Source organism: Meriones unguiculatus, chromosome 6, assembly GCF_030254825.1.
Source record: "Meriones unguiculatus strain TT.TT164.6M chromosome 6, Bangor_MerUng_6.1, whole genome shotgun sequence".
In the NCBI taxonomy this organism is placed as follows: domain Eukaryota; kingdom Metazoa; phylum Chordata; class Mammalia; order Rodentia; family Muridae; genus Meriones; species Meriones unguiculatus.
In genome coordinates, this window is record NC_083354.1 from 64,563,102 (window position 1) to 64,590,782 (window position 27,681).

Below are 27,681 nucleotides of genomic sequence, written 5' to 3' on the forward strand. Positions count from 1 at the left end.
GGCTGCTATCTATTAAGTATAATAACGTGGAGCTGAGGCAGTTACACCGAATATTACCCAGAGGACTGTTCACTTTGTATGGAGTTCGAGTAGGTAAACTTGTGGACAGTTAGCAAATCCCAACAGTAATAACCGTTGAGCCAGACACCTTGCCTAGAGCTGGGAGCTGTCCGTGGTGCTTAAATGTTAAAATCCTGAGCTGTCTCACGTGGCTAGTAAGCTAAGACTAGTTAAATTAAAATGACCAAGGCTGAGGAAAGATTATAGCTTAGGACTTGAGCTGGCAAGACGGCTAAGTGGGTAAAAGACTTGAGTTTGATCCGCGGAAGCCACAAAGACTGACCTCTTCATATGCATCATGGTACATACACCAAATATGTTTGTTTGTTTGTTTATATGAATATGGATGTTTTTCGTGCTTGTACGTCTGTGAATCACTCATGTGCCTGGTGCCTGCGGATGCCAAAAGGGGGCACTAGAACTCCTGGAACTGGAATTAGATGGTTGTGAGCCACGTAAGGATGGCCCTCATTCACTTGCACGCTCTAACTTCCCACGCATCCCACAACCTCAACTCATAGCCACCTCTGTCTCAACAAACACCAGCCTGGAATCCCGTACCGTCGTCCCCCTGCCCTCGCCACCACCATCTACCGATCAGGCATGCAGGACTACAGCTCCCAGAGAACCCAAGAAATTGGCACTGTCTTTTCTGGGATTTGTAGTCCAAGTGCCGCGCTTGGCATTTTGGGAGTTGGCGGTCCCTGGGCACGAAGGCGTTCGTGTGTTCGTCACTAGGGTGCCTCCGGAAGAGTCGGCTGCGAGTTCTGGAGAAGCGTTGAGAGCCGGAGCTCTGGCACTTAGGGTTGAGAACTGCAAACGCCCACGGAGAACGTGAAGGTGTGTGAGTACAGGACAGACAGAGTTTGGGAAGGACTGACTAAAATGTGGGACGGCTGACAGAGTGCAAGACTGACAAACCAAAAGTGGGACTGACCAACCGGTTTTGCAGTGTCTGATGCATCTTGCTTGGCCTTGTATATCACGTCGAGTGACTGATAAAACGACTAACAGAAATAGCTGTTGGATTTGTAACTGAGTTCGAGCGTGAAATCCTCTGTGTCTAGTCGAGATGCTAACTAAAATGGTCCTCCTGTCTCTGCCTTTCAAGCACTGGGATGACTGGTGTACACAACCTCGCCAAACACTTGAGCTGTTTTGTTTTTTTTTTTTAAGATTTATTTATTTTTATTTTATGTGCATTGTTGTTTAGCATGCTTGTATGTCTCCTAAGGGTGTCAGATCCCCTGGAACTGGAGTTACAGACAGTTGGGAGCTCCCATGTGGTTGCTGAGATTTTAACCCAGGTCCTCTGGAAGAGCAGTCAGTGCTCTTAACCTCTTAGCTGAGGCATCTCTCCTTCCACTTGAGCTGTTTTTATTCTACCATAAAATATGTATTATTTGAGCCAAGCATGGTGGCACACATTCTTTTCGAGACTAACCTGTCTACATAGCTAGTTCCAGTGCGGCCAAGACATCATGGTCAGCCCCTGTGTCCTGGTTGGTTTTGTTTGTTTGTTTGTTTGTTTACAACTTGATGAAAGATAGAATTATCTGGGAAGAGAAACCTCATTTGAGAAAATGCCTCCAAGAGATAGCTTGTAGGTAAGTCTATAAGGGCATTTGCTTGGTTAATGATTGATGTGAGAGGGCCCAGGCCAGGGCCACCCCTGAGTAGGTGATCCCGGGTTATATAAGAAAGCAGACTGAGCAAGCCATGGGAAGCAAGCATTCTGCCATGGCCTCTGCTTCACTTTTTATAACCAGGTTCCTGCCTTGAGTTAATATATGGACTTCCCTTAATGATGGACTATAATTTAAAATAAACCCTTTCTACCCCCAGTTACATTTGGCCAATGTTTTATCACAGCAATCAAGGTGCAAACTAAGACAACCTGTCTCAACTAATTAAAAAAAAAAATTTTTTTTTCTCCTGGACTATTAGTTTCAACTTGGGAGTAGAGTACTGCTATCTCAGAAACAATATAGAAATTTCTGGCGTATACATGAGTATTCTTGTGACTAAGGGAGGAGTTGCTGCTGTGCTTGAATAGGAAAAGGCAGAGTAATAAAGTCCTTCACTATGAGTACCAAGCCTCTGAAGGAAATGTGGTCCCCTTCCAGATGTTAGTTGCCTCCCTGCCTAGAAACGGGGATTAATTCTGAAGCAAACAATGAGTTAGAAGGCAGGAGGATCGTGAGTTCTATTATGTAAAGAGAGCTAGACTTAAAATGAAATATAATATTGAGCCAAAAGGCATGACCAGTTTTAAAGCTCTTGGCAATATATTATTTCTGTGTGTTTGTGTGTATACGTGTGTATACATGCCATGGTACATGTGGAAAGGTCAGGGAACAACTTCCAGGAGTTGATTCTCTCCTTTCACCATATGTTATGGGTCTTAGGGATTAAATTTAGGTTGTCAGGCTTGGCAGGAAGCACCTTTACCTGCCTCACTATCTCACCAACCCATAACATATTCTTTCTTATACAGGCATTTTAGCTCACTGTCCCCTAGTAGTAATGCAAGAAGTGGGCTGTCATCAGCCCGAAGCATCAGTCATTATTCAGTGTTTAGAATTCAGTTTAGAAAGGCTAAAAGACATTCCACCACAAAGGAAAGACTGGAGGACATCAGGTACATGAGGTCCAAGACCAGCTTTCCACCTACTGGCAAAATGACCCTAGAAGCTAACTCAGTTTCCATAGCTTTTAAAATGAAAACAGTAACACTGACCCATAGAGTATAATGTATATGTGTGTATATATATATATATAATATTATATTTAATAGGGTCACCTAGCACATAGTCAGTTTCCAAGGCTTGTCCCTATTTTCTCCTGTTCCTGTTCTACATTGTAACCACATCTACTTGTTATTCATCAATCTGCCCATCTCCTTTCAGTAAAGGTACTGAACACAGGTCCCATATCTTCCTCATCTTGGCATTCCTAGCAGAGCTGGGTATCAAGAAGATACTTGATGAAGATTTATTAAGCAGCATTTACATATGTATAAACCATAGGATAAATCAAAACTCCTGCCTTAATTGCATTTGTTCATTTGTTTGGGATGGCTTGGTGTCTTTTCTATTGCTGTAACAAAACAAGAAAGCATTTAATTTGGGGCTTACAGTCCCAAGAGTCCATGATTATCATGGCAGGGAGCATAGCCTGCCTTATTTGTTTTTAATTATTTTATGTGTGTTTGTGCATATGTGAATTCAAGTATGTGCACACTGTGGCATGTGCCTAGAAGACAAAGGAGAACTTTTGAAAGTTGGCTGGCATTTTCTGACTCTCTTTGTTTCTGCTGCACTGCATACTCTAGACCAGCTGGTGATTCTCTGGTCTCTGTCTCCTCTCTCTCCATAGATGTGTTCCACTGCATCCATTTTTTATGGGTTTCTGGGGGTTGAACTCAGAGCAGCAGGCTTGCATGGCAAGTATCTTTACCTGCTGAGTCATCTCTCTGCCTCCCTCCCCCACTTCTTTTTGTGGGACTAGGTACTGGCTTACTAGGTATCTCAGACAGACGTTAAAGTTTCAATCCTCCTGCTTTATCCTCCCAAGTGCTGGGAATACAGGAATATGACAATATGCCTGACTTTAAGGCGCTAACATTGTAGTGAAGGCAGGTAGATAATAAACAAACAATCTTACAATGGTACCACACATCAAGTGGTGAAGAGTAATAAGAAAGGAAGAGGGCAGAACTTCTGCAGAGTTATCTTTTGTATAGAGGCCTGACTTAAGGAAGGGGAAGAATACTGAACAAGGGCAGAATGCCCATGATTTTATATATATATATATATATATATATATATATATTGAGATTTGCATAATCATAAAACACACCATTTATTTTTTAACTATTGAAGAAGAGTCTTGTTCTGTAGCCTAGTCTTCCTGCCTCAGCCTCCTGTGTGGTGAGATTATAGGAATGTGTCCCAATGCCTGGGTAAAATTTTTTCTTTTTCTGTTTACTTATTTATGAATTTATGAGCCAAGATTTCACTATGTAGTACTGGCTGACCTGGAACTCAGAACTCTGCCTGCCCTTGCTTCCAGAGTCCTGAGATGAAAGGTATGTGCCACCACACCCAGCCAAAAATTCACCATTTCAAAGTATATGATTAAGTAGTTTTTGGTAAGCCACATCCCTAGACATAAGTAGCAGAGTTCCAAATAATCCCTGAGTTAGAAAGAAGCATAACAGCCAGGTGGTGGCACACTCCTTTAATTCCAGCACTTGGGAAGTAGAGGTAGGCAGATCTCGGAGTTCAAGGCCAACCTGATCTACAGAATGAGTTCCAGGACAGCCAGCGCTACACAGCCAACCCTGTCTCAAGAAAACCAAAAATATAAAAAAGAAAAAGAAAACACCACAACAGAAATTGGAAAATATTTTAAACTAAATGATAATGGAGTTGAGTATGGTAGTACATGGTTATAATCGTAGCACTCAGGAGGCAGAGGCAGAAGGATTTCCATTTCAAGGCCATCCTGGGATAAGAGATCATGCCTCAAAAAATTTAATTAATTAATTAATTTAGTTAGTTAATTAAATAAATAAGGAAATATAGATAGAACTTATCAAATTTGTGATATATAACTAGAGGGAAAGCCTTATGCACTTAATTTTAGACTTTTTATATTTATTAATTTATATGCACACACACCACACCACAATACCTTGGAGAGTCAGTTTTTCCCTTCCACCATGTAGGTCCTTGATCTCAAACGTTTGTCATCAGACTTGGTGTTGAATGCATTATGTGATAAGCTGTCTTGCTGGCCCAAATACATACATCTGAAAAGAAGGAAGGACATGCACTGGAGAGAATGCAGGAAGATGGTAAACTGGAGGCCATCCTGGCCACATAAATACCCTAACAGACAAAGTGAATAAATCACCATGGGGTTACCAGGACAAAAGATAGGAAAACAGGAAATGTATAAGAGGCAGGACACATGACTCTATATGGCTAGCCCTGAGTTTGTTTGCATTTGCAGCTCACTCTCCTGCTAATCCTTCCCTAGCTGGGAGACTTGTTGCAGAGCCTTTCCTTCTGTCTGTCTTCACTTAAGATAGGAATACAACTTGTCCCTTAAGTTTGTTTCTTTGGGTTTTGGTTTGATTTTTGGTTTTTCTAGACAGGGTCTCAGTGTAGCCTTGGCTACACTGAGAACTTGGCTGTCCTGGAACTCACTCTGTGCACCAGGCTGGCCTGGAACTCAGAGATTCACCTGCCTCTTCCTCCCAAGTGCTGGGCCTAAAGGCATGTGCCACCACCCAGCTCTCTCTTGAGTTAGTGTGTGTGTGTGTGTGTGTGTGTGTACAGATGCACTCACCTGTATTAGCCCACATGTATTTATACAGTGTTCTGCCTGCATGTAAGGCTATATTCCAGAAGAAGGCACCAGATCTCATTACATGGCTGTGAGCCACCATGTCGTTGCTGGGAATTGAACTCAGGACCTTTGGAAGAACAGCCAGTGCTCTTAACCTCTGAGCCATTCCTCCAGCCCCTTCTTTCTTTCTTAAATTCCATGTCAGTGTTATGGGTTCTTACACAAAAAGCACTTTTAACAAGTCAATTTCCGCATATCAAAACTTTATATCTGACCTCGGGGTTGTTTTGAAACCTGAAGTAATTCTCAGCCATAGGAGGCTTGCTGATTTGCCAGGCATGTCTCCAGCCTACATTATGCAAAAGCTCTGAGAACCCTTCGATAGAACAACCCCATAAAACTTAAGATAACAATCACTGACAAAAGGCTACTTCAAAGCCTAGATGCCATCACGCCAGATTCATGCCAGATACAATGGTTCTGCTAAAATTCTGCTTCAGTTCTGTTTTTATGTGTATTGTGTGTTTTGCCTATATGTGTCTGTGTGCCACATGCATGTTTGGTGCTTGTGGAAATCATTAGAGGGTATCAAATGATCTGACAATGGAATTACAGTTGTGAGCCACTGTGTGGGTACTGGGAGTGGAACCCAAGTCCTCTGGAAGAGAATTCAGTGTTCTTTACTGCTGAGCCATCTTGCCAGTCCCTAAGCAGATTTTTTTATTTTTTTCATGTGGTGCTCAAGCAGGAGTCAGTTCTCTCCTTCCACCAATGTGGTTTCCTGCACCTTTGCCTGTAGAGCCATCTCTCTGGCACTTTAAAAAACAAAAAACAAATAAACAAACAAACAAAACTTTACTGATTTTGTTCTTTGATCATTTCATACATGTATGCCATGCATTCTGATTACTGTAAACCACTCCCCCAGTCTTCCTCCCACCTCTGTTATCCCTGTTCCTCCTTACAGATCTTCCTGTATTCACGACTATTTTGTTTTTGAGGCCCACTGAATTTAACCAGGATCATCTGTGACCATGGGTTTGAAACTCTGTTGGAACCTAGTGGGCTTCTCCTTTTTGTATATTTTGAATGCATGTAACCACTGAGCATTGTCCTTAGCTGCCATAGTCATTACTCTTATGTTTTTATATGTAACAATGAGTGGCTTGGTAGCAAGCTCCTCTACCAAACCCATCTCAGTGGTCCAAAATCTAAAAAGAAGCAAAGGTAGGCTGGAGAGATGGCTCAGAAGTAAAGAGCCCTGGCTGCTCTTCCAAAGGTCCTGAATTCAATTCCCAGCAACAACATGGTTGAGATAAGATCTAGTGCCCTCTTTTGTAGTGCAGGTGGACATGCAGGTAGAACACTGTATACATAATAAATAAATAAATCTTTAAAAAAAAAAGGCAAAAGCATGGTAGCACATGCATTAAGGAAGATAAAGCAGGAGGATGGTGAGTTGGAAGCCATTCTGGCTACCTGAAGTCCACACCTCCCCTCCCTTTTTTCAGGTGGTGATGATGCTCTAACATTTCTGCAAACCCAATTCTGAGTCCCTAGCTATCCAGTATCTCACTGAGTTCTTCTGTCCTATGGCCATCCCCAAGTGCCCTCTGAGCCCAGGACTCTGGGAACAGGACAGCTTCCTTCAGGTGAAGGTGAAAGAGGAAGAAGAAGCTAGCATCTACCAGAGCAGGGACGCCAGCCCTAGCTCTACTGCTCACCCTGAGACTGCACGCCAGTGCTTCTGGCACTTCTGCTACAAGAAGGCGCTGGCACAACTTCAAGAGCTATGTTGCCAGTGGCTGAGGCCAGAGTCGTCCTCCAAAGAACAGATACTTGAGTGCTGGAGCAGTTCCTGGGTGCACTGCCTCCTGAAATCCAGGCCTGGGTGGGGGCTCAGTGCCCAAAGAGTGGAAAGGAGGCTGCTGTTCTGGTGGAGGATCTGACTCAAATGCTGGAGGACAGAAGAGGTAAGAAGGAGCAGCAGGCAGGTAGTCACAGATAGCTCTGGCACAGCCTGGCTGCAAAGTCAAGCTCTACTTAGGGATTGCTCAGGTAGTCATTCTCACATTTGTACCTTACTTGTGACCAAATCTCAAGCAACTAAGGGTAAGGGGCCTAGATAAGCATCCAGATACATATCCAGAAGATATATCACTGAACACTGAGCCTTGCTTTCACCCACTCTCACACTCTGCAACTCCGTTAAGTCTGGATTTTTCTACGTAAGCTTTATTTTATTTATTTACTTACTTATTTATTTATGTTAGAGATCTATTTATTGTGTATACAATGTTCTGCCTACATGCCAAAAAAGGGTACCAGATCTCATTATAGATGGTTGGGAACAACCATGTGGTTTCTGGGAATTGAACTCAGGACCTCTGAAAGAACAGCCAGTGCTCTTGACCTCTGTACCCGTATTTATTTATTTTTTAAAGACAAGGTCTCTTGTACCCAGGCTAACCTCAGGTTTGCCGCATAGCTGAGAATAACCTGAACTCCTGATCCTTTAGTCATCACCTCCCAAATTATGAGGTTACAAGCATGTACTTAACCACACTCAGCTTTGGGTGGTACAGGGGATCAAAATCAAGGGCTTTCACTGCATATAGGTAAGCACTCTGCCAGCTGAGCTACTTATTAACTAGCTAGCTGAGCTAGCTTATTAACATCTCCCCAATGAGAACAAACGTAGCCTATTAGTTTCTGACTTGTTTCTTATCCAAGTGGAAAGGGGGGAAAACAGCAAGCAGTGTCTAGTGTGAGCCTCACTGAATTAGTTAGGTCTTGTGTTTGCCCTTGACCAGTCAAATTCCAGGAACTAAGAGTGAGCCTGGGCACTTCCCCCAAATGAAGTGTAAGGCTGGTCCAGATGAAACGACTGGATGCCTTGAGTTGAGAGGGAGGGGAAAAGAAATAAGCATCCCTGTGTACTCACTTGTGACCTTCTCTGTGCTGGCCTACGGGATCTCGGCTGGTGGAGGATGGGGGCGGGGGGAGGAGTTAGATAGCCCTGAACTGGGTACTTTGTCATTCAAGGAGACCTACACATATGTCCTAACCCAGAGAAGTCTGGCAGAATGCAAGGACCCAAGCACTGTACAATCTAGTCCAGAAGCTTCCAGAGCATGTCCCAAGCTAACTGATTAAGTACAAATCCCTCTACATCCCTACTAATCCTGTGATTTACTTAGTTAGTTATTGAGGCAGGTCTTACTATGTAGCTCTCCTTGAAACAAGCTATGTAGTACTTACTATGTAGTTCTGTGGCTTGGAACAAGCTATGTACACCAGGCTGGCCTTGAACTCTCCAGGGAACTTCTCGGCTCTGTCTTCCAAGTGCTGGGACTAAAGGAATGCTTGACTATACCTGGCTAATCCTTTGATCTTGAACCTGGGACTCAGCATCTCCTCAGCTGAACCTCAGTCTCCTCATCTACACTGGAACCACTGAGTACCTCCTTCCAGACGAAAATGAGGCAGTGAAAGTTATACACTGCACTTGGAGTCTAGCACATAACAAAATTCTGATATAAGCCAATAGCCCTGGCAAGCTACCAGTATCACAAACTGAGGTCCAGATGAAAACAGTGTTGCTTAAAGATTGACGGCTTGGCAGCTCAAAGTCTGGGGTTAAAACCCTGTTTCTGAGTCCACTCAGCCCAAGTGTAGACTAAAAAAATAGCTTCTGCATCCTTCTCTGACTTATCCCTGGGATTCATCTGTAAATATTACCAGATAAACATGTCTACCTATGAAGGGCTGATCAGTGCAAGTTCACCTCTTCCTCCTATTTACTCAGATCGGAGAATTCCAGAAGCAGATCACCCACTCACCACAGCAGCAAATGTCTACCTAGTGTGCTACTGTAGAAAATGACAGTCCCAGATATCTGGATTGATTCTCATTTAGCCTCTCTTTCCAGAGACAACTACTGAGTTTAAGGGACAAAGTTTGGCCCTGCCCTTGATTGCTGGGAGGAGAGACACAGGTACCTGACAAGACCCAGCTCCCTCTACTCTCCTTTCTTTCAGATCTTGTCCACATGAAAATTTTCCTTTTGGCATTTTAGCCAGATCAGGAGCATTGGCAAGATACATGGCTTAGTTGGAGGAAGTAAAATCAGAACCGTGATGTAGTTTAGACAAACCTTAATCCTTTTTCTTACCCATGATCCAGAAGAGAAAACTTACTTTTGGAAATGAGGCCATATGACAAGAACGATCCACATCTCCCCTTTCATAGTGGAGCAGAGCTTCAATCAGATGGAGAGGCTTGTGTCCTGATCTGTGGTGGAGAGGTAACATTTGAATGTTCCAGGATGCGAGCCAGGAGCAGAACATGAAGAGGCAAGTTACAAACAGAGCAGTTCAGACAAGTCACAGCCACCAGACATGGCCACTGAAACCCTCATGTGAGATGTTTCCCCAAAATCTACCTTTGCCCACACTTGTAAACCTGAGAGCAACTCAGAAAGCCAGCCAGAGCTCCTACGAACAATGTGGGTGAAATCTGCCACCCAAGAGATGGATTTCAGAAAAGCCCTGGGGTCTCACATGGATGGCCCCAAAGACCAGGTTGACCATGAGTCTGATGCCTCAGGAAACAGTTCCAACATATGGCCCAACATCCCTTCCCAAAACAAAACTTCTTCAGAGGAGAAATTTGGCCCATTGTTTGATAATGGGACAGTACCTCCAGATACATACTCAGAGAAGAAGCCCTCTAAGGACAGTGAAAATTGTATAAGAACATTCCAGAACACTTCAGCCCTAGAGGCATACCAAAAGAGCCACTCTCAGAAGATGCCTTATGCCTGTATAGAGTGTTGAAAAGCATTCAGCCGGAGCACTCACCTTGCCCAACACCAGGTTGTACACACAGGAGCAAAGCCCTATGCATGTAAAGAATGTGGGAAAGCCTTCAGATGAGTCTCCCACCTGACACAGAACCAGAGGATTCATACTGGGGAGAAGCCCTATAAGTGTAAAGAATGTGGCAAAACCTTTAGCCGCAGCACCCACCTCACCCTACATCAGCGGCTACACACAGGGGAGCGGCCCTATGAGTGTGATATGTGTGGCAAAGCCTTCAGCCGGAGCACCCACTTAACACAGCACCAGCGCATCCACACTGGGGAGAAGCCCTACAGGTGTGATGTGTGTGGAAGAGCCTTCAGTGACTATTCAGCTCTGGTCCGACATCTGAGAGTCCACTCTGGAGAAAAGCCTTATCAGTGTAAGAATTGCCCAAAGGCCTTCATACAAAGCTCATCCCTCATTGAGCACCAGCGTATATATACAGGAGAGAAGCCTTACAAATGCAGTGACTGTGGCAAAGCTTTTAGCCGCAGCTCAGCTCCCATGGTGCACCTAAAGATCCATATCACTGTGCTTCAGTGACTCAAAGCACCCCTTAGAGCACAGCAGTCTCCCTCAGAGGCTTGACATCTAAGAAACCCTGAATTCTACAGGAGCCAGGAACACCACGAGTTGATAACTTACACAGTGTCTAAGGGTAGACTGGGGCCATCTAGGAACACCTTTATATTTGAGGTCCCAGTGAAGTCCCCTAATGAACACAGAGACTGGGGAAGCTCCTAGAAGCTTCCTACTGCCATTCATATCCCACTCAGGCTGGTCCCAGAGAGAAGACATTAGTGAACTAAGGATCTGCATTGGTTCTTAGAATCTGAGCAAGTAAAGCTGGGTGTCTATCCAGGCTCAGGTAGCCCAAGATCCTCTAGGCAGGAACACTTCATGTTCTCACAGGGCTACTTTTCGTGCCAGTTCCTTTGCTGTTCAGCTGAGAAAGGATGCCTGCCTGGCCCACCCTGTGCCTTCACACCTGCCTTCCCACCATAATTCTCCAAGACATAATTCTCCATGACTCTCCTGTGAAACCCTCTCCATGCCATCTCTCTCATGTTCTCCCTGCTTTAACCCATAGTGATGCTTGACACTTGCCTAATATCTGTCTTCACCTCCCACATCTTCCACACCTCACAGGTTCCAGACTTGTGGATTCACTGGAGGCTCATTTCTATTCCAGTTCCTCCTCCTTCAGCTTACCTTCTGTGAGCTCACATTGCCTCCCATTAGCTTTTAATCAGGGTTCTCTCCTTTCTCACCCCTTCCTGCCTTCATGCCGTCCCCAACAACTTTCTTCCAGCTGCATGTCTTTCTGCTACCCAGCTCATATTGTGTGATTCCACAGCAGGAAATTGTCCAGTGAGTCACCTTTTCAGCAAACTTTCTTGAGTGAGGTTCAAGTATGCCAGGATACATGTCACTTTGGCCCAAGCACTTGCTGTAGTTATTTTCAATATGTATATGAATGTTGTTATTTGTCTTTGAGTACAGTAATGTGAAAGTGTTTTCAAAGTACTGGTCTGACTATTGGGCAAACTACACTCCCTGTCTATTATCTGTGTTTTCTTCAGCCCTGGCCTCCTCTTACCTCTTCCACTCCTGCAGCCTCAACTCCCACCTGCATGCCTTCCTACCTGTCCCTAGAACCGTTATTCCCTCTATCCTCTGGAATATCTCAGATGTCCTTGAGAAGCTTCCCCAAACATTTTTGACCTGACTTCATTTTGCCTAACACTGTTTTTGCTGCTGGAGTGCTCCATTCTTAACTGTCTTAAATCTCTTACCATGTTTTTGACCTTGTACTTCTTTTTTTTTTTTTTTTTCCATCAGAACAGCTTTATTCAGAGGTTTGGGGAAAGGCTGGAGAAGTCCATGCTGTCTGCAGTCCTCTGAAGGGAAGATCTTAAAAGGGTCCCCAGCGCTAAGAGCAAACTTGTACTTCTTACAGAATTAACAGGCCAGTGTTCCCAAGGACACAAAATAGTTTGCACAAGATGTAGCAAACCCTTTCCAATGTCTCCAGGATGAGACATTAGAACTACCCGATACTTCCCTTGGGTAGTTACTGTCCTTCACCATGTTTCCTTAAAAAAAAAAAAAAAATTATGGGAGTGCCCAGATAAGCCCAAGCTGCAGTAGTCAAAACAAAACATGGCTATAATGGGGATGCCAGCACTTTGCCATTCCTAAAATCATAACCTGTTTACTCTGCCTACCTTCCTTTCCCTCAGAAAGATTATCCCCTGGCTCATGTGCCTCCTGATTAACATGGGTGACTTCACAAGGTCCTCAGTCATGGATCTACACTTGAGTTTACTGTATCTAAATCCATTAGCATAATCCATTTTGTTTTCCTGAGCCTCCTGTGTCTCCTCTTGTAGCCTCTCCTGACTATCACACACAAGAATACAGACCACCAGGAGAGCTGCAAACTAGAGAGTTTCAATAGAAAATACTGAGAATCCTACCACATACAGGTTAGACTCCTCCAACATCTGCATTTGCTTCTGTGTTGCCAGTGGAGGGAGTACTCCAAGGAAAGGTTCACACTGCAGGCCCATTCCACGGAAGCATCAGATGCAGGGTATTAAGTCAGGACTAAGAACCCACTCCAGTGTATAGGGCTGCAGGTCCCTGTGTATGTGGTGCCATGAAACAATGTGTGAACAGAAAGTTTACACACACGGGCCTTCTGTTCACAGGGTCTGTGATACTGAAACAGTTCAGGCCACACCATTGGCACCCACTGGGCTCTGATCTCTAGAACACAGAGAGCTGTCTGGTCTTTAGACCTAAGGCTCTCAGACCGAGGGCCAAGAGCTGTAACATAGACTTCATTGAAGAGTTGAGGAATCTCAATACCTAAGATTGCCTGTTACCTACAATGCCAACTGCCACTGAGGGCTGGGGACTGGAGACATCAGGGTCTGCGCAAGTGTTAAGAGTTAACACTAGTAAGGCTGGGGATGCCCAAGATCTTCACAAAGGGATTTTAGCACCAGGGGGCGCCCGGCTGCTGCATTTCTCACCCACGGCTGGAAACTGGCTGGCTTGGAGGCAAGCAAATGCTACCAAGACCAGCACAGTGTCTACTAGTCTATGCTTGCATGCCTCTATCCACGTAGAGCAGAAGCACCGCAGCTGGCTGGTGGTTAACATATAAGTGCTTAATCCATGGCTACCCCACCTCTCTGGATCACAGGTCATGTCCACCCCAACTGACAGCCCCCAAGGTCAAGCCCAGGCTGTTGTCCTACAGTATGCACGCAATGAGGAGTATGTGGGACATCATAGGACATAACTGTCCTTTTGTACAGGCCTAAAGGTGCACACACTGCACCTGTGTGTTTCTTCGTGGCCCCTCCGTGGACACTTGGAACTACTATGTCAGACCCTACCCTTACAGGGAAAAACAGACAAGAAACAACATTTTGGAGTCTGGTGCACATCTTTAATCCAGCACTCCGGAGGCCGAGGCAGGTGGATCTCTGAATTCGAGGCCAGCCTGGTCTATAGAGTGTCTTCCAGTACAGTCTGGGCTACACAGAAAAACCCTTTCTCGAAAACTGAGGGAAAAAATTAGGAGAGAAAATGAAAATGACTTGAAAGACATGTACCTGAGGGCAGCAATAGAACTTAAGGAGGGGGGAGAGAAAGAGAGAGAAAATAGGTTCTTCTAGCCTCTTTAAAGTGAGGATGTAGGAGTTTTAAGTCTGAAGGAGACACAAAATGCCTTATGGCGACTGGGAAGTGAAACAGCAAGTACAAGGCTAGATGTGCTTGGCTCTGAGAGCCTTAGACTGCCATGGCCGGTAATAGGCCCAGCGCCTCCCTTCATGAGTTTCAGTCTCTCAGCCGCTATACGGTTCAGGAACACGGCAGACTGGATATCCAGAGAGCAAACGCAGTGCCCGGGCCGGATGTGCGGTTTCGCGCTTCCGCCCTAATTCTACGCTCGGGGAGAGGGATGGCGGCTTTTTCAAGAGCCGGAAGCTTCGCGTTTTGTAGACCAGAGCCGCAGGACTAAACGGAATGACACGTATTCATTGGCGGTTGCCTGCACGGGCAGCGAAGACACTTCTTCTCTGGCAAGGGGGAGGGGGAGGGGGAGGGAGAAGGGACAGCGCAAGGCCTGGTGGGAAATGTAGTCCGGTGGAATTCCTTCCTATAAGCTGATTGGGAGTTGGGGGTACTGTATGTTGTGCCAACGGAGTCAGACGCTCTCCCCGACCCCACCTCCACCCCCAAGTGGAATATTTACTTGCGTTATCAAGGTGATGGTGACTGCGTAAACGGCCTACCAGTCTCCCGCCAGGCTCAGGTAAACGTTGGAAGAGTACTGGAAAGCACCAAAATGTCCCAGTGAGTAGGCCGCCTCCAGGCTGGTGAAATCCCGTCTCTAGAAAGAAGTCGACCACTGAGTATTAGTGCTTGAAGAACCAGAGTCCCCAAGGTGTGTGAACCTTGTTTCTCCTGCTCTTGGGATAGAATAACCTGATCAAACCAACTGTCTTTTGTCGATTCTCATAAACCTCCCCATCTATGCCTTCATCTGATTTTTATTTTGAGACAAGATTGCCCAGGCTGGTCTGGAACTCACTATTTAACCGAGGATAACTTCGAATTTCTGATTCTCCTGCCTCCACGTTACAGGCAAGAGTCACCAGACCTACCTATACAAAATTCTTGAAATCTGGGCCTGGAGAGATGTCTCAATGGTTAAAAGCACTAGCTGCTCTTCCAGAGGACCCAGGTTTGTTTCATAACACCCACATGGTGGCTTCACAACCGTTCATAACTCCAGTTTCAGGAATTCATTGCCACCTTTTGACCCCCATGGGCACCAAGCAGGCAAGTGGTATACAATACATGCAGGCAAAATACACACACACACACACACACACACACACACACACCCAAAAAAAGTTTTTTTTGAAAGCTGTAAGAGTTTTAAGAGAAGCTGAAGTCAGTGCAGTAGGCGGGGTCGTTAGAAGTCACCACCTTGCACCTTCTGGCTTAGTTTCCCCAAAAATACACACTGTCTTCATCTCATTAAAGCACTCATTTTGGAATTCTGACTTTCATGCTGCAAGATAATGTGTGTTGTCTTATATTACTATTATACTTTGTCACAATAGCAAACAGGAAACTGCTCATCGGGGTACTTGAGAAGGGGCTTTGTCTCCCCCGCCCCCAGTTTTGTTTTCAAACAGAGTGTCTCAGCCAGAGGGGGTGGCACATACCTATAAATCCCAGCACTCTGAGAGGCAGAGGCAGGCAGATCTCTGAGTTTGAGGCCAGCCTGGTCTACAAAGCAAGTCTAGGAGAGCCAAGGCTATACAGAGAAACCCTGTCTTGAAAAACAAAAACAAAACCCCAACCAACCAAAAAGCAGAGTGTCCCTCTTTATGTTATGCTATCCTCAAACTCATCATCCTCCTGCCACAGCCTCCTAAGCACTGTGACTAGGTGTATATCATCATGGCCTTCTTTTGTGGATTTTGTTGTTTTATGTTTTACATTTATTTATTTAGTGGAAAGTGGACGTATGCGTGCTAACATGTCCTATGGTGCCTATAGAGGCAGAGGACAATGTGTGGGAGTTGGTTCTCTCCTACCATGTGGGTTCAGGCTGTCCAATTCAGGTCACCATGCTTGGTGCTAAAGGCCTTTACCTGCTGAGCTATCTTGCCAATCTCTCTTTGTAGCAGGGAAGGCCACAAGACCAGTTGTGCCTTGTATTTGTTTGTGACTCCAGTATATGATGCTAGTCTTACATTTTTAGCAGTGCCTACTCCCATTTTCCTAAGTAAAGCAAGTGAATTTATGTAAATCTGTGGTTCTCAAGCACAGTTCTGTCTTCTAGGGAATAGTTGGCCATATCTGGAGATATATGAGGTTGTGGTGGAGCAGGGACCAGTACTAATATTCTGTTGATGGAGGCCAGAGATGCTCTAAGCATCCTGAAATGTACAAGATAGGCCTAATATAAATGCAATGTGCCAAGTTAAAGAAACCCAGTGAGGAGCTGGGATCTAGGTTACCTGGTAGAATGCTTGCCTAGCACGCACATATGGGGGCGGGGGGGTGTGTCGGATAATCAGAAATTCAAGGTCAGCCTCGGCTTCATAGTGAGTTTGACACCAGACTGGGCTTCATAAGTTCGTCTCAATAAAACCAAAATATAAATAAATACGGGGTTGGGGACATAGCTCAGATGGTAGACTACTTACCTAGCATGTACAGGGCCCAGGGTCAGTCCCAGCACTGGATATAGATGGGCATGGTAGCATGTGCCTATAATCTCAGTACTCAGGAGATAAAGGGAGGAAGATCAAGGTTATTGTGCTATTGGATTTATAGAATGATAACCATGCTTTTGGTTTTGAATGAGTAAGTTTATTAACTACATAGTAAGGAAAAGTAAAAGAATAGTGAGCGTTAGGTCTCAAACTCAGGACAAATAGCTAACTGAGGTGCCTATTTAACATATCAAATCAGATGTTGGTTACCAGGTTCTCCCAACGTTTTTCATTACCTGTTACAGAGTCATCCTGGTTAGCATATCCCACCCCCTATCCTAAACCCTTCAGTATTAGGGACTGGGCTGGGCTTCCCTTCCCCTAGTTTCTCTGGTTTCTATATAACCTCAGCCATTTGGGTCATGCATCCCTTTTACCTCCTGTGTTCTTGGTCTCTGGGTTCCCAGGTACTCACTTTGCTTCCTCTCTTACCTTCCTCTGTTGCTCCCACACACAACCCCTCTCCTCTCATGGCCGCTTTAGTCTGGACCTCTGGCTGAATTCTATCTCATATCTCAATAAACCTCCTCCACCGTACCTGGGAACAATTATGTCCTCATTTTTTCATTCAGTGATTACCAGAGAGAAGCATCACATAGATAACAAACATCATCAAGTTCAGTGTTCAGAACATCCTAGAGAGGCAACTGAAGTAGCCTGACTAAAAGAGCAAATGAAAACTATGTCATCAAATCGGAGGCTCACAAACATAAGCAAAACTCAACTGGGGAATGCCCTGCTGAAACCACTAGGCTTGTAATTCCTGACTGAAAAGTTCAGGAAGAAGGGTTGAATATTTTCCATGGCCTCTCATTTATGTCATGGAATAAACAATAACAGCATAGATTGAAAATATTTTACCTTCTTCTTGTTTTGTTTCCACTGTTGTTGTCTTGTTTGTTTTGGTTTCTGAGACGGAGTCTTGCCATGTAGCCTTGCCTGGTCTGGAACTCAACATGTACACCAAGCTAAACTCAAACTCAGAGATCTGCTGTCTCTCGAGTGCTAATTAAAGGCATGCACTACCACACCTAGTGACACAAATGCTCTTAACATCTCTTGCTTTTTTCTCTTCTCACCATTAAAGGCTTAAGGGTCCAGCTTGCCCCAGGACAGGGTTTTGGAGGACATGTTTGGTCTGAAGTTAAGAAGCCATCTTCACTGTTCTTCCAAGTGAGCTCAAACATTCCTAACAGGTCAGGAAGATTACTCAGTGTTTAAAATGCTTGCCTGACTGAGTGTGACAACCTGTTAAATTTCCAGAACCTACATAATGGAAGGAGAAAACTCAACTCCCCATTAAGTTATCTTCTGACCTCCACACATGTCAAACATGTACTACATATATGTATGTAAACATATTTTTTTAAAAACTGCATTTTAAAAATTGTATTAAAAACAGAACATGACAATTTATCAATATAATGTACATTATAGTCATTCTTACCTAAGTATTGAGCTAAAAGCCAGGATGGGCTATGAAACTCTGTTTCAGGAAAAGAACAACAACAACAACAATATTGGGCCACTTGCCAGCAATGGCAGCTAACTGAAACATATGGACATTACATATATATATATATATATATATATATATATATACACACACACACACACACACACACACACACACACACAGCCTGTGGATGTGGCTCTATGGTAGAAGATTTGCCTAGCATGCAAAAGGGTCTGGATAACATCCTCAGGACCCAAAAACAAATTAAAAAAAAAAAAAAAAAAGACATCAGCATGATCCTGGAGGAACAACTCCTCTTCCTGGACACCTGGACCCAACTGGGAGAGCCAGGCTCCAACAAAATAAATACTCAGATGACTGCAAAAATCAAGTATGCTTCCAAAATGGAGGTTCTGGATCAGCCACAGAATAACTCTCCCATACCAAGCTGATAAAGAGCATCCCTTCCCTTTAAAGTTGGGGTACAGTGGGCAGAGAGAGAGGAAACCAGATCAAGACCATACAAACAAATTCTGAAGCTCTAGAATTCAGATCTTCAGAAACCCTTGGACTTGAGTGCTGAGAACTCCTGCAGGCTTCTTCTGGTAGTGGTAATGAAGAGAAGATGGAACTCAAGGCCTTGTACATACTCAGACAAGTGCTCTGCTACCCAGCCCCAACTCAATCTCTTGCTGGTAGGTTCTAAGCAGGTGTTCCACCAATGAGATTCATTCTCAGCCAATGCTATTCACCCCAGTGTTCCAGTGAGGGGGTAGGACTTGACCCATTTGTCATCACCACCCCAGCAACATACATTCCTCCTGTCATTCCCCAGTTCCGCTGAGCCACATCCGACAACACGTGGTGTAATTTACAGTGAAATAAACTGAAGTACTTTGAAGGGGCATAAGCAAGTCTCCCACTCACTGCACCTATCTCCTTGTTGTGTGAACTGTTCCTGGGAGAGGTGAGAAACATCTGACTACAGGTAGGGCACCACCAACAAAAAGGATTCCACAAGAGTATTAATAATGCCATGAGTTTAATTGGAGCATAGGCAAATTATAGGTGGCTGCATTGTTAAGGGAAATCTCTCTTACCCAAGCAACCTATTACCTGTCTATAAGTCCTCAGGGAAGACATTGGCCTCATAAACCCTTCCCCCTTCCTTTGCAGAAAGGGTCTCCTGGTAATCATAGCTGCTGACAGTTTGAGGGCAATGCCCATGTCCTGCCCAGAGGACAGACTTCCACAATATTCTGCTTTGAAGTCCTTTTCCTGTAACAAGTATGCCTCCCACAGAGGGAGGCCAGCCTTGGTTGAGCATGCTGGGGTTTTTTGCAGCAGTACTAAAAGGCCCAGAGCAGTGGGAATGGTCAGCTTGTCTGCCATGGAGTTTACAGAGAGAAGACAAAACTGTCCAGCAGGAGCTGGGGTAGCAACAGAGATGCCTGTCATTGGACCATTCTGTTTTTCTTTATTATTATTATTATTATTATTATTATTATTATTATTATTACATTACTAATCTCTTGTGTGGGTATGTCCTGAGCCAACCCATTTTGCTTAAAGTCCTTAAAGACAAACAAGATTTGTCTTTAAGCTTTAAGATATATTTATTGTTGGGGAGAGGGATGCATATTCAACAACATACATATGGAGATCAGAGGACAACTTTGGGGGAATTGTCTCCTTCTACCTTCTTTTGAGGTAGGTTCTCTTTTGTCTGCTACTTTTAGGCCCCTGTTTCTTCATCCCATGTCATCACAAGTAACATGATTGTGCAGTTTGCAAAATTTCCTTGGAAGAGGCTATTCTTCCCTAGGTCATGCCATGTCTGCAGAAAAGGACCAAATTCAGGTACCTTTGGAGCTGTGGAAGACACAATGCTGTGGGAGGGACAGGCCAGGTGAGATAGGAGACTTCATACTCTGGAGTCCTCACCCTCTTTTGCTGTGTGGCCCTATTACTTCATCTCTCTAGTCTGTCATGGCTACATAAAATGGGATGTCTGTGTCATAAGGTTGCCCTGAAGAGTAAATGACTTGTTTGCTAGACTCCTGATGCCTATGTAGAGTCTGCAAGGGGTTTACCACAGGACGAGTCCAACTAGGAAAGGGCCAATGAATGAGAGGAGTGGCAACTCAGATTGACACCACGAGCTGTCAGGAGTCTCCCCAATGTGAGACAGGCAAAAGCCAATGAGGGCAGAGGTGGGTTTCTAAGGTATTTTAGTTCCCTGTAGCTGGTGGATTAAAACAACAGCAATTTGTTCTTTCAGAGTTCTGAAAGTCCGAAGTTCAACAAATCAGGTACTGTAGAGTCTCAAACGCCTTGGAGACTGTAGGAAAGGATGTTTTCACACCAATTCCAGATTCTGGTGGTGCTAAATGTAGTGGCACACCTTTTTAATTCTAGTTCAGAGACAGACACAGAAGGATCTCTATGATCGAGAGGCTAGCCTGGCCTTCATAATGACCTTCAGTACAGCTAGGGTTGTAAACAAAAAAAGCCAAAAACAAAACAAAACAAAAAACTAACCAACTTCTGGTGGATGCAAGTACTTTTTGGCATGTGGCTGCATCATTCCAATCTGCTTGTATGGTCAAATGGCCTTTCCTCCATCCACTCCTTCCCCTTTCCTCTTCCTCTTCTTCCCTCTTATCACTAAAAGTTGTTTTTCAAGGGGAAGATGTGAGCAGTGTCTACCCATTCTCCTAAGATTCCAAAGGCAAACCAAAGCACATTCCACCAAAGCTCACTCTGGGGAACCAGTACAAGTTTATTGCATTTCCTTACAAAGCACGAGTGAGGGGTTGCTTACGGTGGGGTTAGGTGCTCCTCCCACAGCAGGCCCCACCTGAAAAGCCCTTTATCCAGTATCAAGAATTGTTTCCTCATAGCCATAGCTTCATAGATGGAGCCTTCCTCCCCTATCTGACTAACTGTTCTTTATCTGAAGCATATCAACCCAGAATATGTTTTTATGCTTAAAAGCTCACCGAGAAAGGCTTGGGTCTACACTGGGCTCCCAAACACTCAGTATAGCCACCAGTCAACTAATAAAGACTTTCTATTGGCTTAAATCCATGCCCAAGTATTCTTCTCTGATGGATAACCCACAACAGTGGGGAGCCCAGGCTGGAGCTAGACATGATGCTTTTAAAGATGAGGACAGCCTGTGCAGGGCCTCCAAGGTCCCCACCAGCCTCAAAGTAATGCCAGCAGCCCAAGAGTTATGCGAGTGACACTCTAGCTCTTTCCAAGAGGTCTAAGGGTAGGGACAGGAGAGATGGCTCAGCAGTCATTTCTTTTTTTTTCCCCCCAAGATTTATTATTTATTACAGAATCCTGCCTATGTGTGTACTTGCATGCCAGAAGAGAGCACAGATCTTATTATAGATGGTTATGAGCCACCATGTGGTTTCTGGAAATTGAACTCAGAACCTTTGGAAGAACAGCTTGTGCTCTTAACATCTGAGCTATCTCTCCTGCCCCAGTGGCCAGCACTGACCTAGGAGGTTCACAACCACCTGTTACTCCAGCTCTACAGGATCTATTACCCTTTTCTAGCCTCTTTGGACCCCATGCATGCATGCTTGACCTACAAAAAAAATTAAGAATTTTAGGGGTGCTGGGTGTAATGATGCATCCCATTGATCCCAACTCTAGAGAGGCAGATAGGCAGATCAATGAGTGCAAGGCCAGCCTGGTCTACCCAGCAATTTCAGCTAGCCAAATTGTCTACAATAACAGGACTTTGTTTCAAACAGTAATAATTATAGTGGTTTGGGATTGCTGGTTTTTTGTTTTGTTTTGTTTTGTTTTTTGAGGTAGAATCTCATGTAGCCCAAACTGGCCTTAAACTCACTATGTAGTAAAGGGTGGCCCTGAACTCCCAACCATCCTGCTTCTACCTCCCAAATCCTGGGGTGGCAGGTGTGCACCACCCTACCTGGCTTGAGCAAACTAAATTTTATCTGTGCAAATCAACTTCTGCAGTATTTCTCATAGGTTTATGGGCCACATTCTGGAGCCCCTCACCTGCCTTCTGTCACCTAGTAATTCTTGTGAGGTCTATTATCTATTATAAACTACTGTGGTGCAGTGACAGCTTTCAAAGAGAAGCAGGGTGACACCCCGTCGCTCCCCAACATCAACCACAAGCTGGGCAAAGCCTTAAACTTTGCAGCTCAGAGACTGGCTAATTAGGCAGGATTCCTGGCATACCCCTTATCCCTCCCTCCACATATACGAGGTGTGAACTGAGGTAGATAAACAAACCTTACAGGAAGCTAAATCCAGACCTGAGCTGTTCACAAAGACTCTTTTAGGAAGTAGCTGGGGAAGAGGATAGAGGCCTGTGTGGGGCGGGAAACTGCAGGGTGACCATTTCCATCCCGCCTTTCACAGGTCAGCCTAGTTAAAAGAGCAGCCCTGAGCAGGTCGGTGGTTTCTCACGGCTTTAATTCCAGCACTTGGGAGTCAGAGGCAGATGAATCTCTGCTGAGCTGAAGGCCAGTATGCTGTACAGAGCTAGTTCCAGGACAGCCAGGGCTAACATGGATAAACCCTGTCTCTAAAACGCAAACAAAAAACACCCCTGGAGTGAGTCTACAGGCAAGGAGTCCCTGTTATTAGTACCAACTCACTGAGATTCCCCGAGCTGCCAATCCCACCCAACCTCCAGAACTGCCTTCTAGGTATCCCGCCCCGTGGCGGGTCACACTACTGCTGGTTGGCGATCGGAGCCTACTCGCCGGGAATGGACCTGAGAAAAAAAGCCCAGACAAGAGTGGCCAAGAGGTTAAGACAGAAGTGATCCCATACCGGAAGCCTGGGATCAGCAGACCAAGGCTCGCCCGGAGGTTAGAGGGTGGGGTCCGTGCTTGTAAACCCGGATCAGTGGGAACCCCCGGACCTGACCCTACTACTTTGGCGAGAAATGATGAGCCGTGCTGGCTGCCTTAGCTAGGAACCCACGGCCCATGGTCCCTCAGTTTTGTAGCCTAACTGCTGTGAGCGTGGCCCAAACGTCCGCACTATTCAGATATGGCGTTGTTCGGTCCGCGGACGTTTCTGCGCCTGTGTGTCGAATCACAAGCTTGGCAAGTAGTTCAGATATCCGCCAGAAGAACCTTGTGGCGCTGTTTCTAAAAGTGCGCATGCTCTGCATTGCTCCAGGGCGCCGCTTATCCTAGTTTTAGAACGGTTCGTGAGCACGCCATGTTCCTCTGCGCGTGCGTCCCGGCCTCTGACCCGGAAGGCTTCGTATCGTTTAAAAGTGCTGACCTGCTGCGCGCGGCCTCTTCCTGTCTGTGCTTGGACGGCGCGTGGTGCACGCCGAGCGACCGACAAGCCCGGTCTGCGCCCTCAGGTGAGGCTGCGGAGGACATAGACTTTAAAAGGGGGGGCCTTGAGTATTCTGAAGGGCATCTGGGGAACTGGAAGCGGGACCCGAGGCCTCGGCCTTCCCGTTTGCACCTCACCTCTTCTCTCCGGAAAAGGGAATCTAGGAAACTCGGCACGGGCCGAGTTACTCTTCGCCTCGTGTTTGCACTGTGTTGACTCCAGACTTTCACAATCAGAACTCTAAGGAAGTCACTTGGTTTCTTGGGTTATATACCGCGGTCGAAAATCTAGGTTTACTTATTTTTATGACGACTGTTTTGTCCAATACACTTTTCTTTATCGCTAACAGTCCCAAGTTTCTACCCTGAGCCAGACAAGGATGGGAACATTTGTATTGAATGTTCGTCTGGATTCATACGCTGGTCCTTATAGCCATATCTTCTTGATGGAACGTTGAAAACAACTAGTTGGTGTCCCTAGGATGAAAGCTTTATAAATGCTCAGTGGGAGTTTGATCCAGGACGGGTGATGATAGTTATCTGCATGGCTTCATGAGCGATCATACAGTGTTCCATGTACCAGCTGTTTAGGTTGGTGACTGTTGTCTCTTAGACTTTGGAGTCCCAGAATAAAGTGCAAATATTCACTATGGCTGAGTGCTGCTTCCTAGGGCCCCTTAACTTCCTAATTTGCCACAAAATGGCAATTAGTCAAAGAGAGTTTGGAGTGTGACCGCCCCAGGATGACTGGGCAATAACGGTTTCTTTTTGTCATCCTATCCCCAGAATGACTGAGTGGGAGACAGCCACACCAGCGGTGGCAGAGACCCCAGACATCAAGCTCTTTGGAAAATGGAGCACTGATGATGTGCAAATCAATGACATTTCTCTACAGGTAAAAAGGAAACTTGTTGGTTGGTCTTCCTAGCGTTTGAGTAGGAGCAGGTGTGAATTCTTCCAGTTCAGAAAAGGACACATGACACCTTGGTTTAAACCAGTTAATGTTTAAGACAGGTAGAAGCCAAATAAGTGGATAGCCACACCCATGCCTATTATAGCCTGCACCAAAAGTTGTTACTGTGTGTTGCCTTTACCCCACCCCGCCCCCTCAAGGTCCTTGCTGGCTTGGAACTGGGAGATCCTCCAGCTTCTGTCTCCCAAGTGCTGGGATTAAAGGCATGTACCACAGTACCTGGTGTGGTATCATTTTTCATTTGTAGATTTAGTTAGCAGATATCTGTTGAGAAGATAGCTTTAACCTACTGAACAGATGACACCCATGTCAAAGTTGGTTGGTAAGCTGTTGCTACTGGCTACAAGAGGATTTTGAGTATGAGGCCAGTTGGAGCTAAACAGTGAGATGTTTGTTCCCTGCGGGGGCCCCCCATGTCAGTTGGCTCTAGGTGTGTGGGTGCTATTTTATTTCTGTATTAGTATAAGTAGAAATTAAGGTATTTAAACTATTTGCTTTTGCCCTTACAGCCCCTTTTGAGGCAGTCTCATATGTCTGAGGCTGGCCTGAAACCTTGTCTAGTAGTGTTCTGCCTCTTGAGTAGTGGGATTGAAGGTGTTTATCACCAAATCCAGTTTTATCAACTGCTAGAAATTGAACTCAGGGTTTTGTACAAGGCAAGCACTCTTAAGGCCAGTTGTCTCTGTTCAAAGGAATTAAAGTATGTCTGTTAACCTCTAAAGATAACACAGAATGGGGTGACTCTGCTTGTAAAACAGTTGCCACCAGGCCTGACAAAAGTTTAACCGTTGGAATCTACAGGTAGGAGGAAAAAACTGACTTTTGCAAGTTGTCCCCTGACTTGCATGGGTGCAGGAAATAAAGGAGAAAAGAATACAACAGGACCTAGGCATTATATCTAAAGAATATTCAGTCCTATCTGGTGGGTCGTTACCTATGTTTGGAATCTCTCCCTCCCCCCAAAAAAATTTGAGGATTGAACCCAGGGCTTTTCACCTGGTAGGCCAACACACTACCACTAAACAATTTTTGGGTGAGGGTTAAAATAGTGTGCTTTTGTCTCATAGATCACAGTGAGTTGATCTCTTTTAATTCATCCTGTAGTCCAGAATAATCTGCCAAGTGTCCTCAAGTACATAGGACAGCCCTTTACTCACTGAGGATTGTCTGATCCAGAGTGTCTACAGCATCTTGAATCTTTGTCCATGCCTTTAAGACCAGCACTCAGGGTCTCAAGTTTTGAGACCAGCCTGTACTACATAGTGAATTCCAGACTGTCTCAATTTATTTTAATAAAATGTCCATAGTAAAATTTTTGGATGACTTATTTACTTTTACGTGTTTTGTCTATGAGGTTATCAAATCTATTGAAGTTATAGACTGTTGTGAGTTGCTATGTGGTTGTTGGGAATTGAACTTGGGTCTTGTAAAATCAAATCCCTTGCTTCCATATTAAAGGAAACTACTCTCCTTCTCTCTTCCCTGAGCAAGGTCTTGGTGATATACCCCTGGCTGTCCAGAAACTCGTATAGACCAGGTTGGTCTTGAACTGCTAGAGATCCTCTTGTCTGCTCTAGTGTTGGGATATAAAAGTGTAAGCCCAGTGAGACAGTACTTTCCCCCTTTTTTTTTTTTTTTTAAGATTTATTTTATTTCATGTATATGAGTGTTCAGTCTGCATTTACATCTGCCAGAAGAGGGAATCAGTTCACATTACAGATGGTTGTGAGCTACCATGTGGTTGCTGGGAATTGAACTCATGACCTTTGGAAGAGCAGACAGTGCTCTTAACTGCTGAGCCATCTCTCCAGCCCTACTTTCCCCTTTTGTGATTGTGTGACTTAAGCAGTCACTGGTTCAGTTTTATTTTCTCAAGGCTCCTGTAGGTCACAGCCTGCTGGGACATTGCCATGCCTTGGGCCACTTCTGGTTCTCCTCTGATCCTCTTAGGCTGGTTCCATTCCAAACTGTTCTTGATGCTCCTGTCCTTGCCACTCCAGGATTACATTGCTGTGAAGGAGAAGTATGCCAAGTACCTGCCCCACAGTGCAGGACGGTATGCCGCCAAGCGCTTCCGCAAAGCACAGTGTCCCATCGTGGAGCGTCTTACTAACTCCATGATGATGCATGGTCGTAACAACGGCAAAAAGCTCATGACTGTTCGAATCGTCAAGCATGCCTTTGAGATCATCCACCTGCTCACTGGTGAGGTAAGGCTTGCCCTTGATTCATGCCAAGCTTCACGGTATACATGCCAGATTGATCACCTATGTGACACTGTCACCTTGTTAAGGTTTGAGGAAGTTGGGTGTGGATGTGAGGCTTATGGCCCCTTTTTCTGCTAGAACCCTCTGCAGGTCTTGGTCAATGCCATCATCAACAGTGGCCCCCGGGAAGACTCAACACGAATTGGGCGAGCCGGGACAGTGAGACGGCAGGCTGTGGATGTGTCCCCACTGCGCCGAGTGAATCAGGTGGGTCAGAGGCTTATGAAGGGTGGAGCAGGAACCACCAGCAGGAGTGGGTGGAGTTCTGTCTTTCGTGTTTTACCAGGAGCCTCACTTCCTCCAGGAAACCTTCCTAGATTTCCACCCTGTGTGAGGCAGATGGGACTTCAGCCTTCCTTCCTGGTCTGGTTCATCTCATTCTTAGTGTTGAGTGGTGGCACATACCTGAAGTTTAGCACTAGATGGATTGCTTGATGCCTGAGTACCAAAGTGCAGGACCGGTATGCCACTAAGTGCTTCTGCAAGGCACAGTGTCCCATCATGGAGTGCCATGGTTCCTAAGTGTCTTCTTAGTTGGGGGCCCATGAATCTTTGGGTGGGCAGTGTGTAGTGAGTAGCAGATACCTGTTGAGGTGATTTCCAGAGAACTGGGACCTTCTTGAGGCATGAGCCTTGCCTTTCTCGTCTAGGCCATCTGGCTGCTGTGCACAGGTGCTCGTGAGGCTGCTTTCCGGAACATCAAGACCATTGCTGAGTGCCTTGCAGATGAGCTCATCAATGCTGCCAAGGTGGGTCAGGGCACAAGGGTTGGGTTTGGCTCTGGGGACTTGTCTAGCATTCAGACTTAACCACCTGTCCTTGCAGGGCTCCTCCAACTCCTATGCCATCAAGAAGAAAGACGAATTGGAGCGTGTGGCCAAGTCAAACCGCTGATTTCCCAGCTGCTGCCTAATAAACTGTGTACCTTTTTGGACAGTTCTACTTTGTCTGTCATTGTGGGGCTAGGTTTCTTCTCATGGCTGTAGGGAGAGCTCACTATCCGGGCAGTGTTGACCCATGTGGATTGTATTTTCCTG

General features: G+C 45.3%; 2 protein-coding genes across 3 annotated transcripts; both read left to right on the forward strand.

The window, feature by feature from the left end:
* Positions 1-777: 777 nt before the first annotated feature.
* Positions 778-27,583, forward strand: Rps5 (ribosomal protein S5). 2 transcript variants are annotated; one of them, XM_060385568.1, is made up of 6 exons: positions 778-900; positions 24,191-24,299; positions 26,378-26,587; positions 26,723-26,851; positions 27,295-27,393; positions 27,470-27,583. In XM_060385568.1, exons 2-6 carry the CDS (start codon positions 24,192-24,194, stop codon positions 27,536-27,538), a joined length of 615 nt encoding a protein of 204 aa, XP_060241551.1. In that variant the 5' UTR covers positions 778-900; position 24,191; the 3' UTR covers positions 27,539-27,583. The 2 variants fall into 2 exon arrangements, with proteins under 2 accessions (XP_060241551.1, XP_021513318.1); XM_021657643.2 differs by lacking the exon at positions 778-900 and adding an exon at positions 23,274-23,430.
* Positions 3,934-10,955, forward strand: Zscan22 (zinc finger and SCAN domain containing 22). The gene is given in 3 exon segments (XM_021657640.2): positions 3,934-7,260; positions 7,263-7,391; positions 9,745-10,955. Coding segments are annotated over 3 exon segments (1,461 nt in total). The 5' UTR covers positions 3,934-7,010; the 3' UTR covers positions 10,827-10,955.
* Positions 27,584-27,681: the final 98 nt, after the last annotated feature.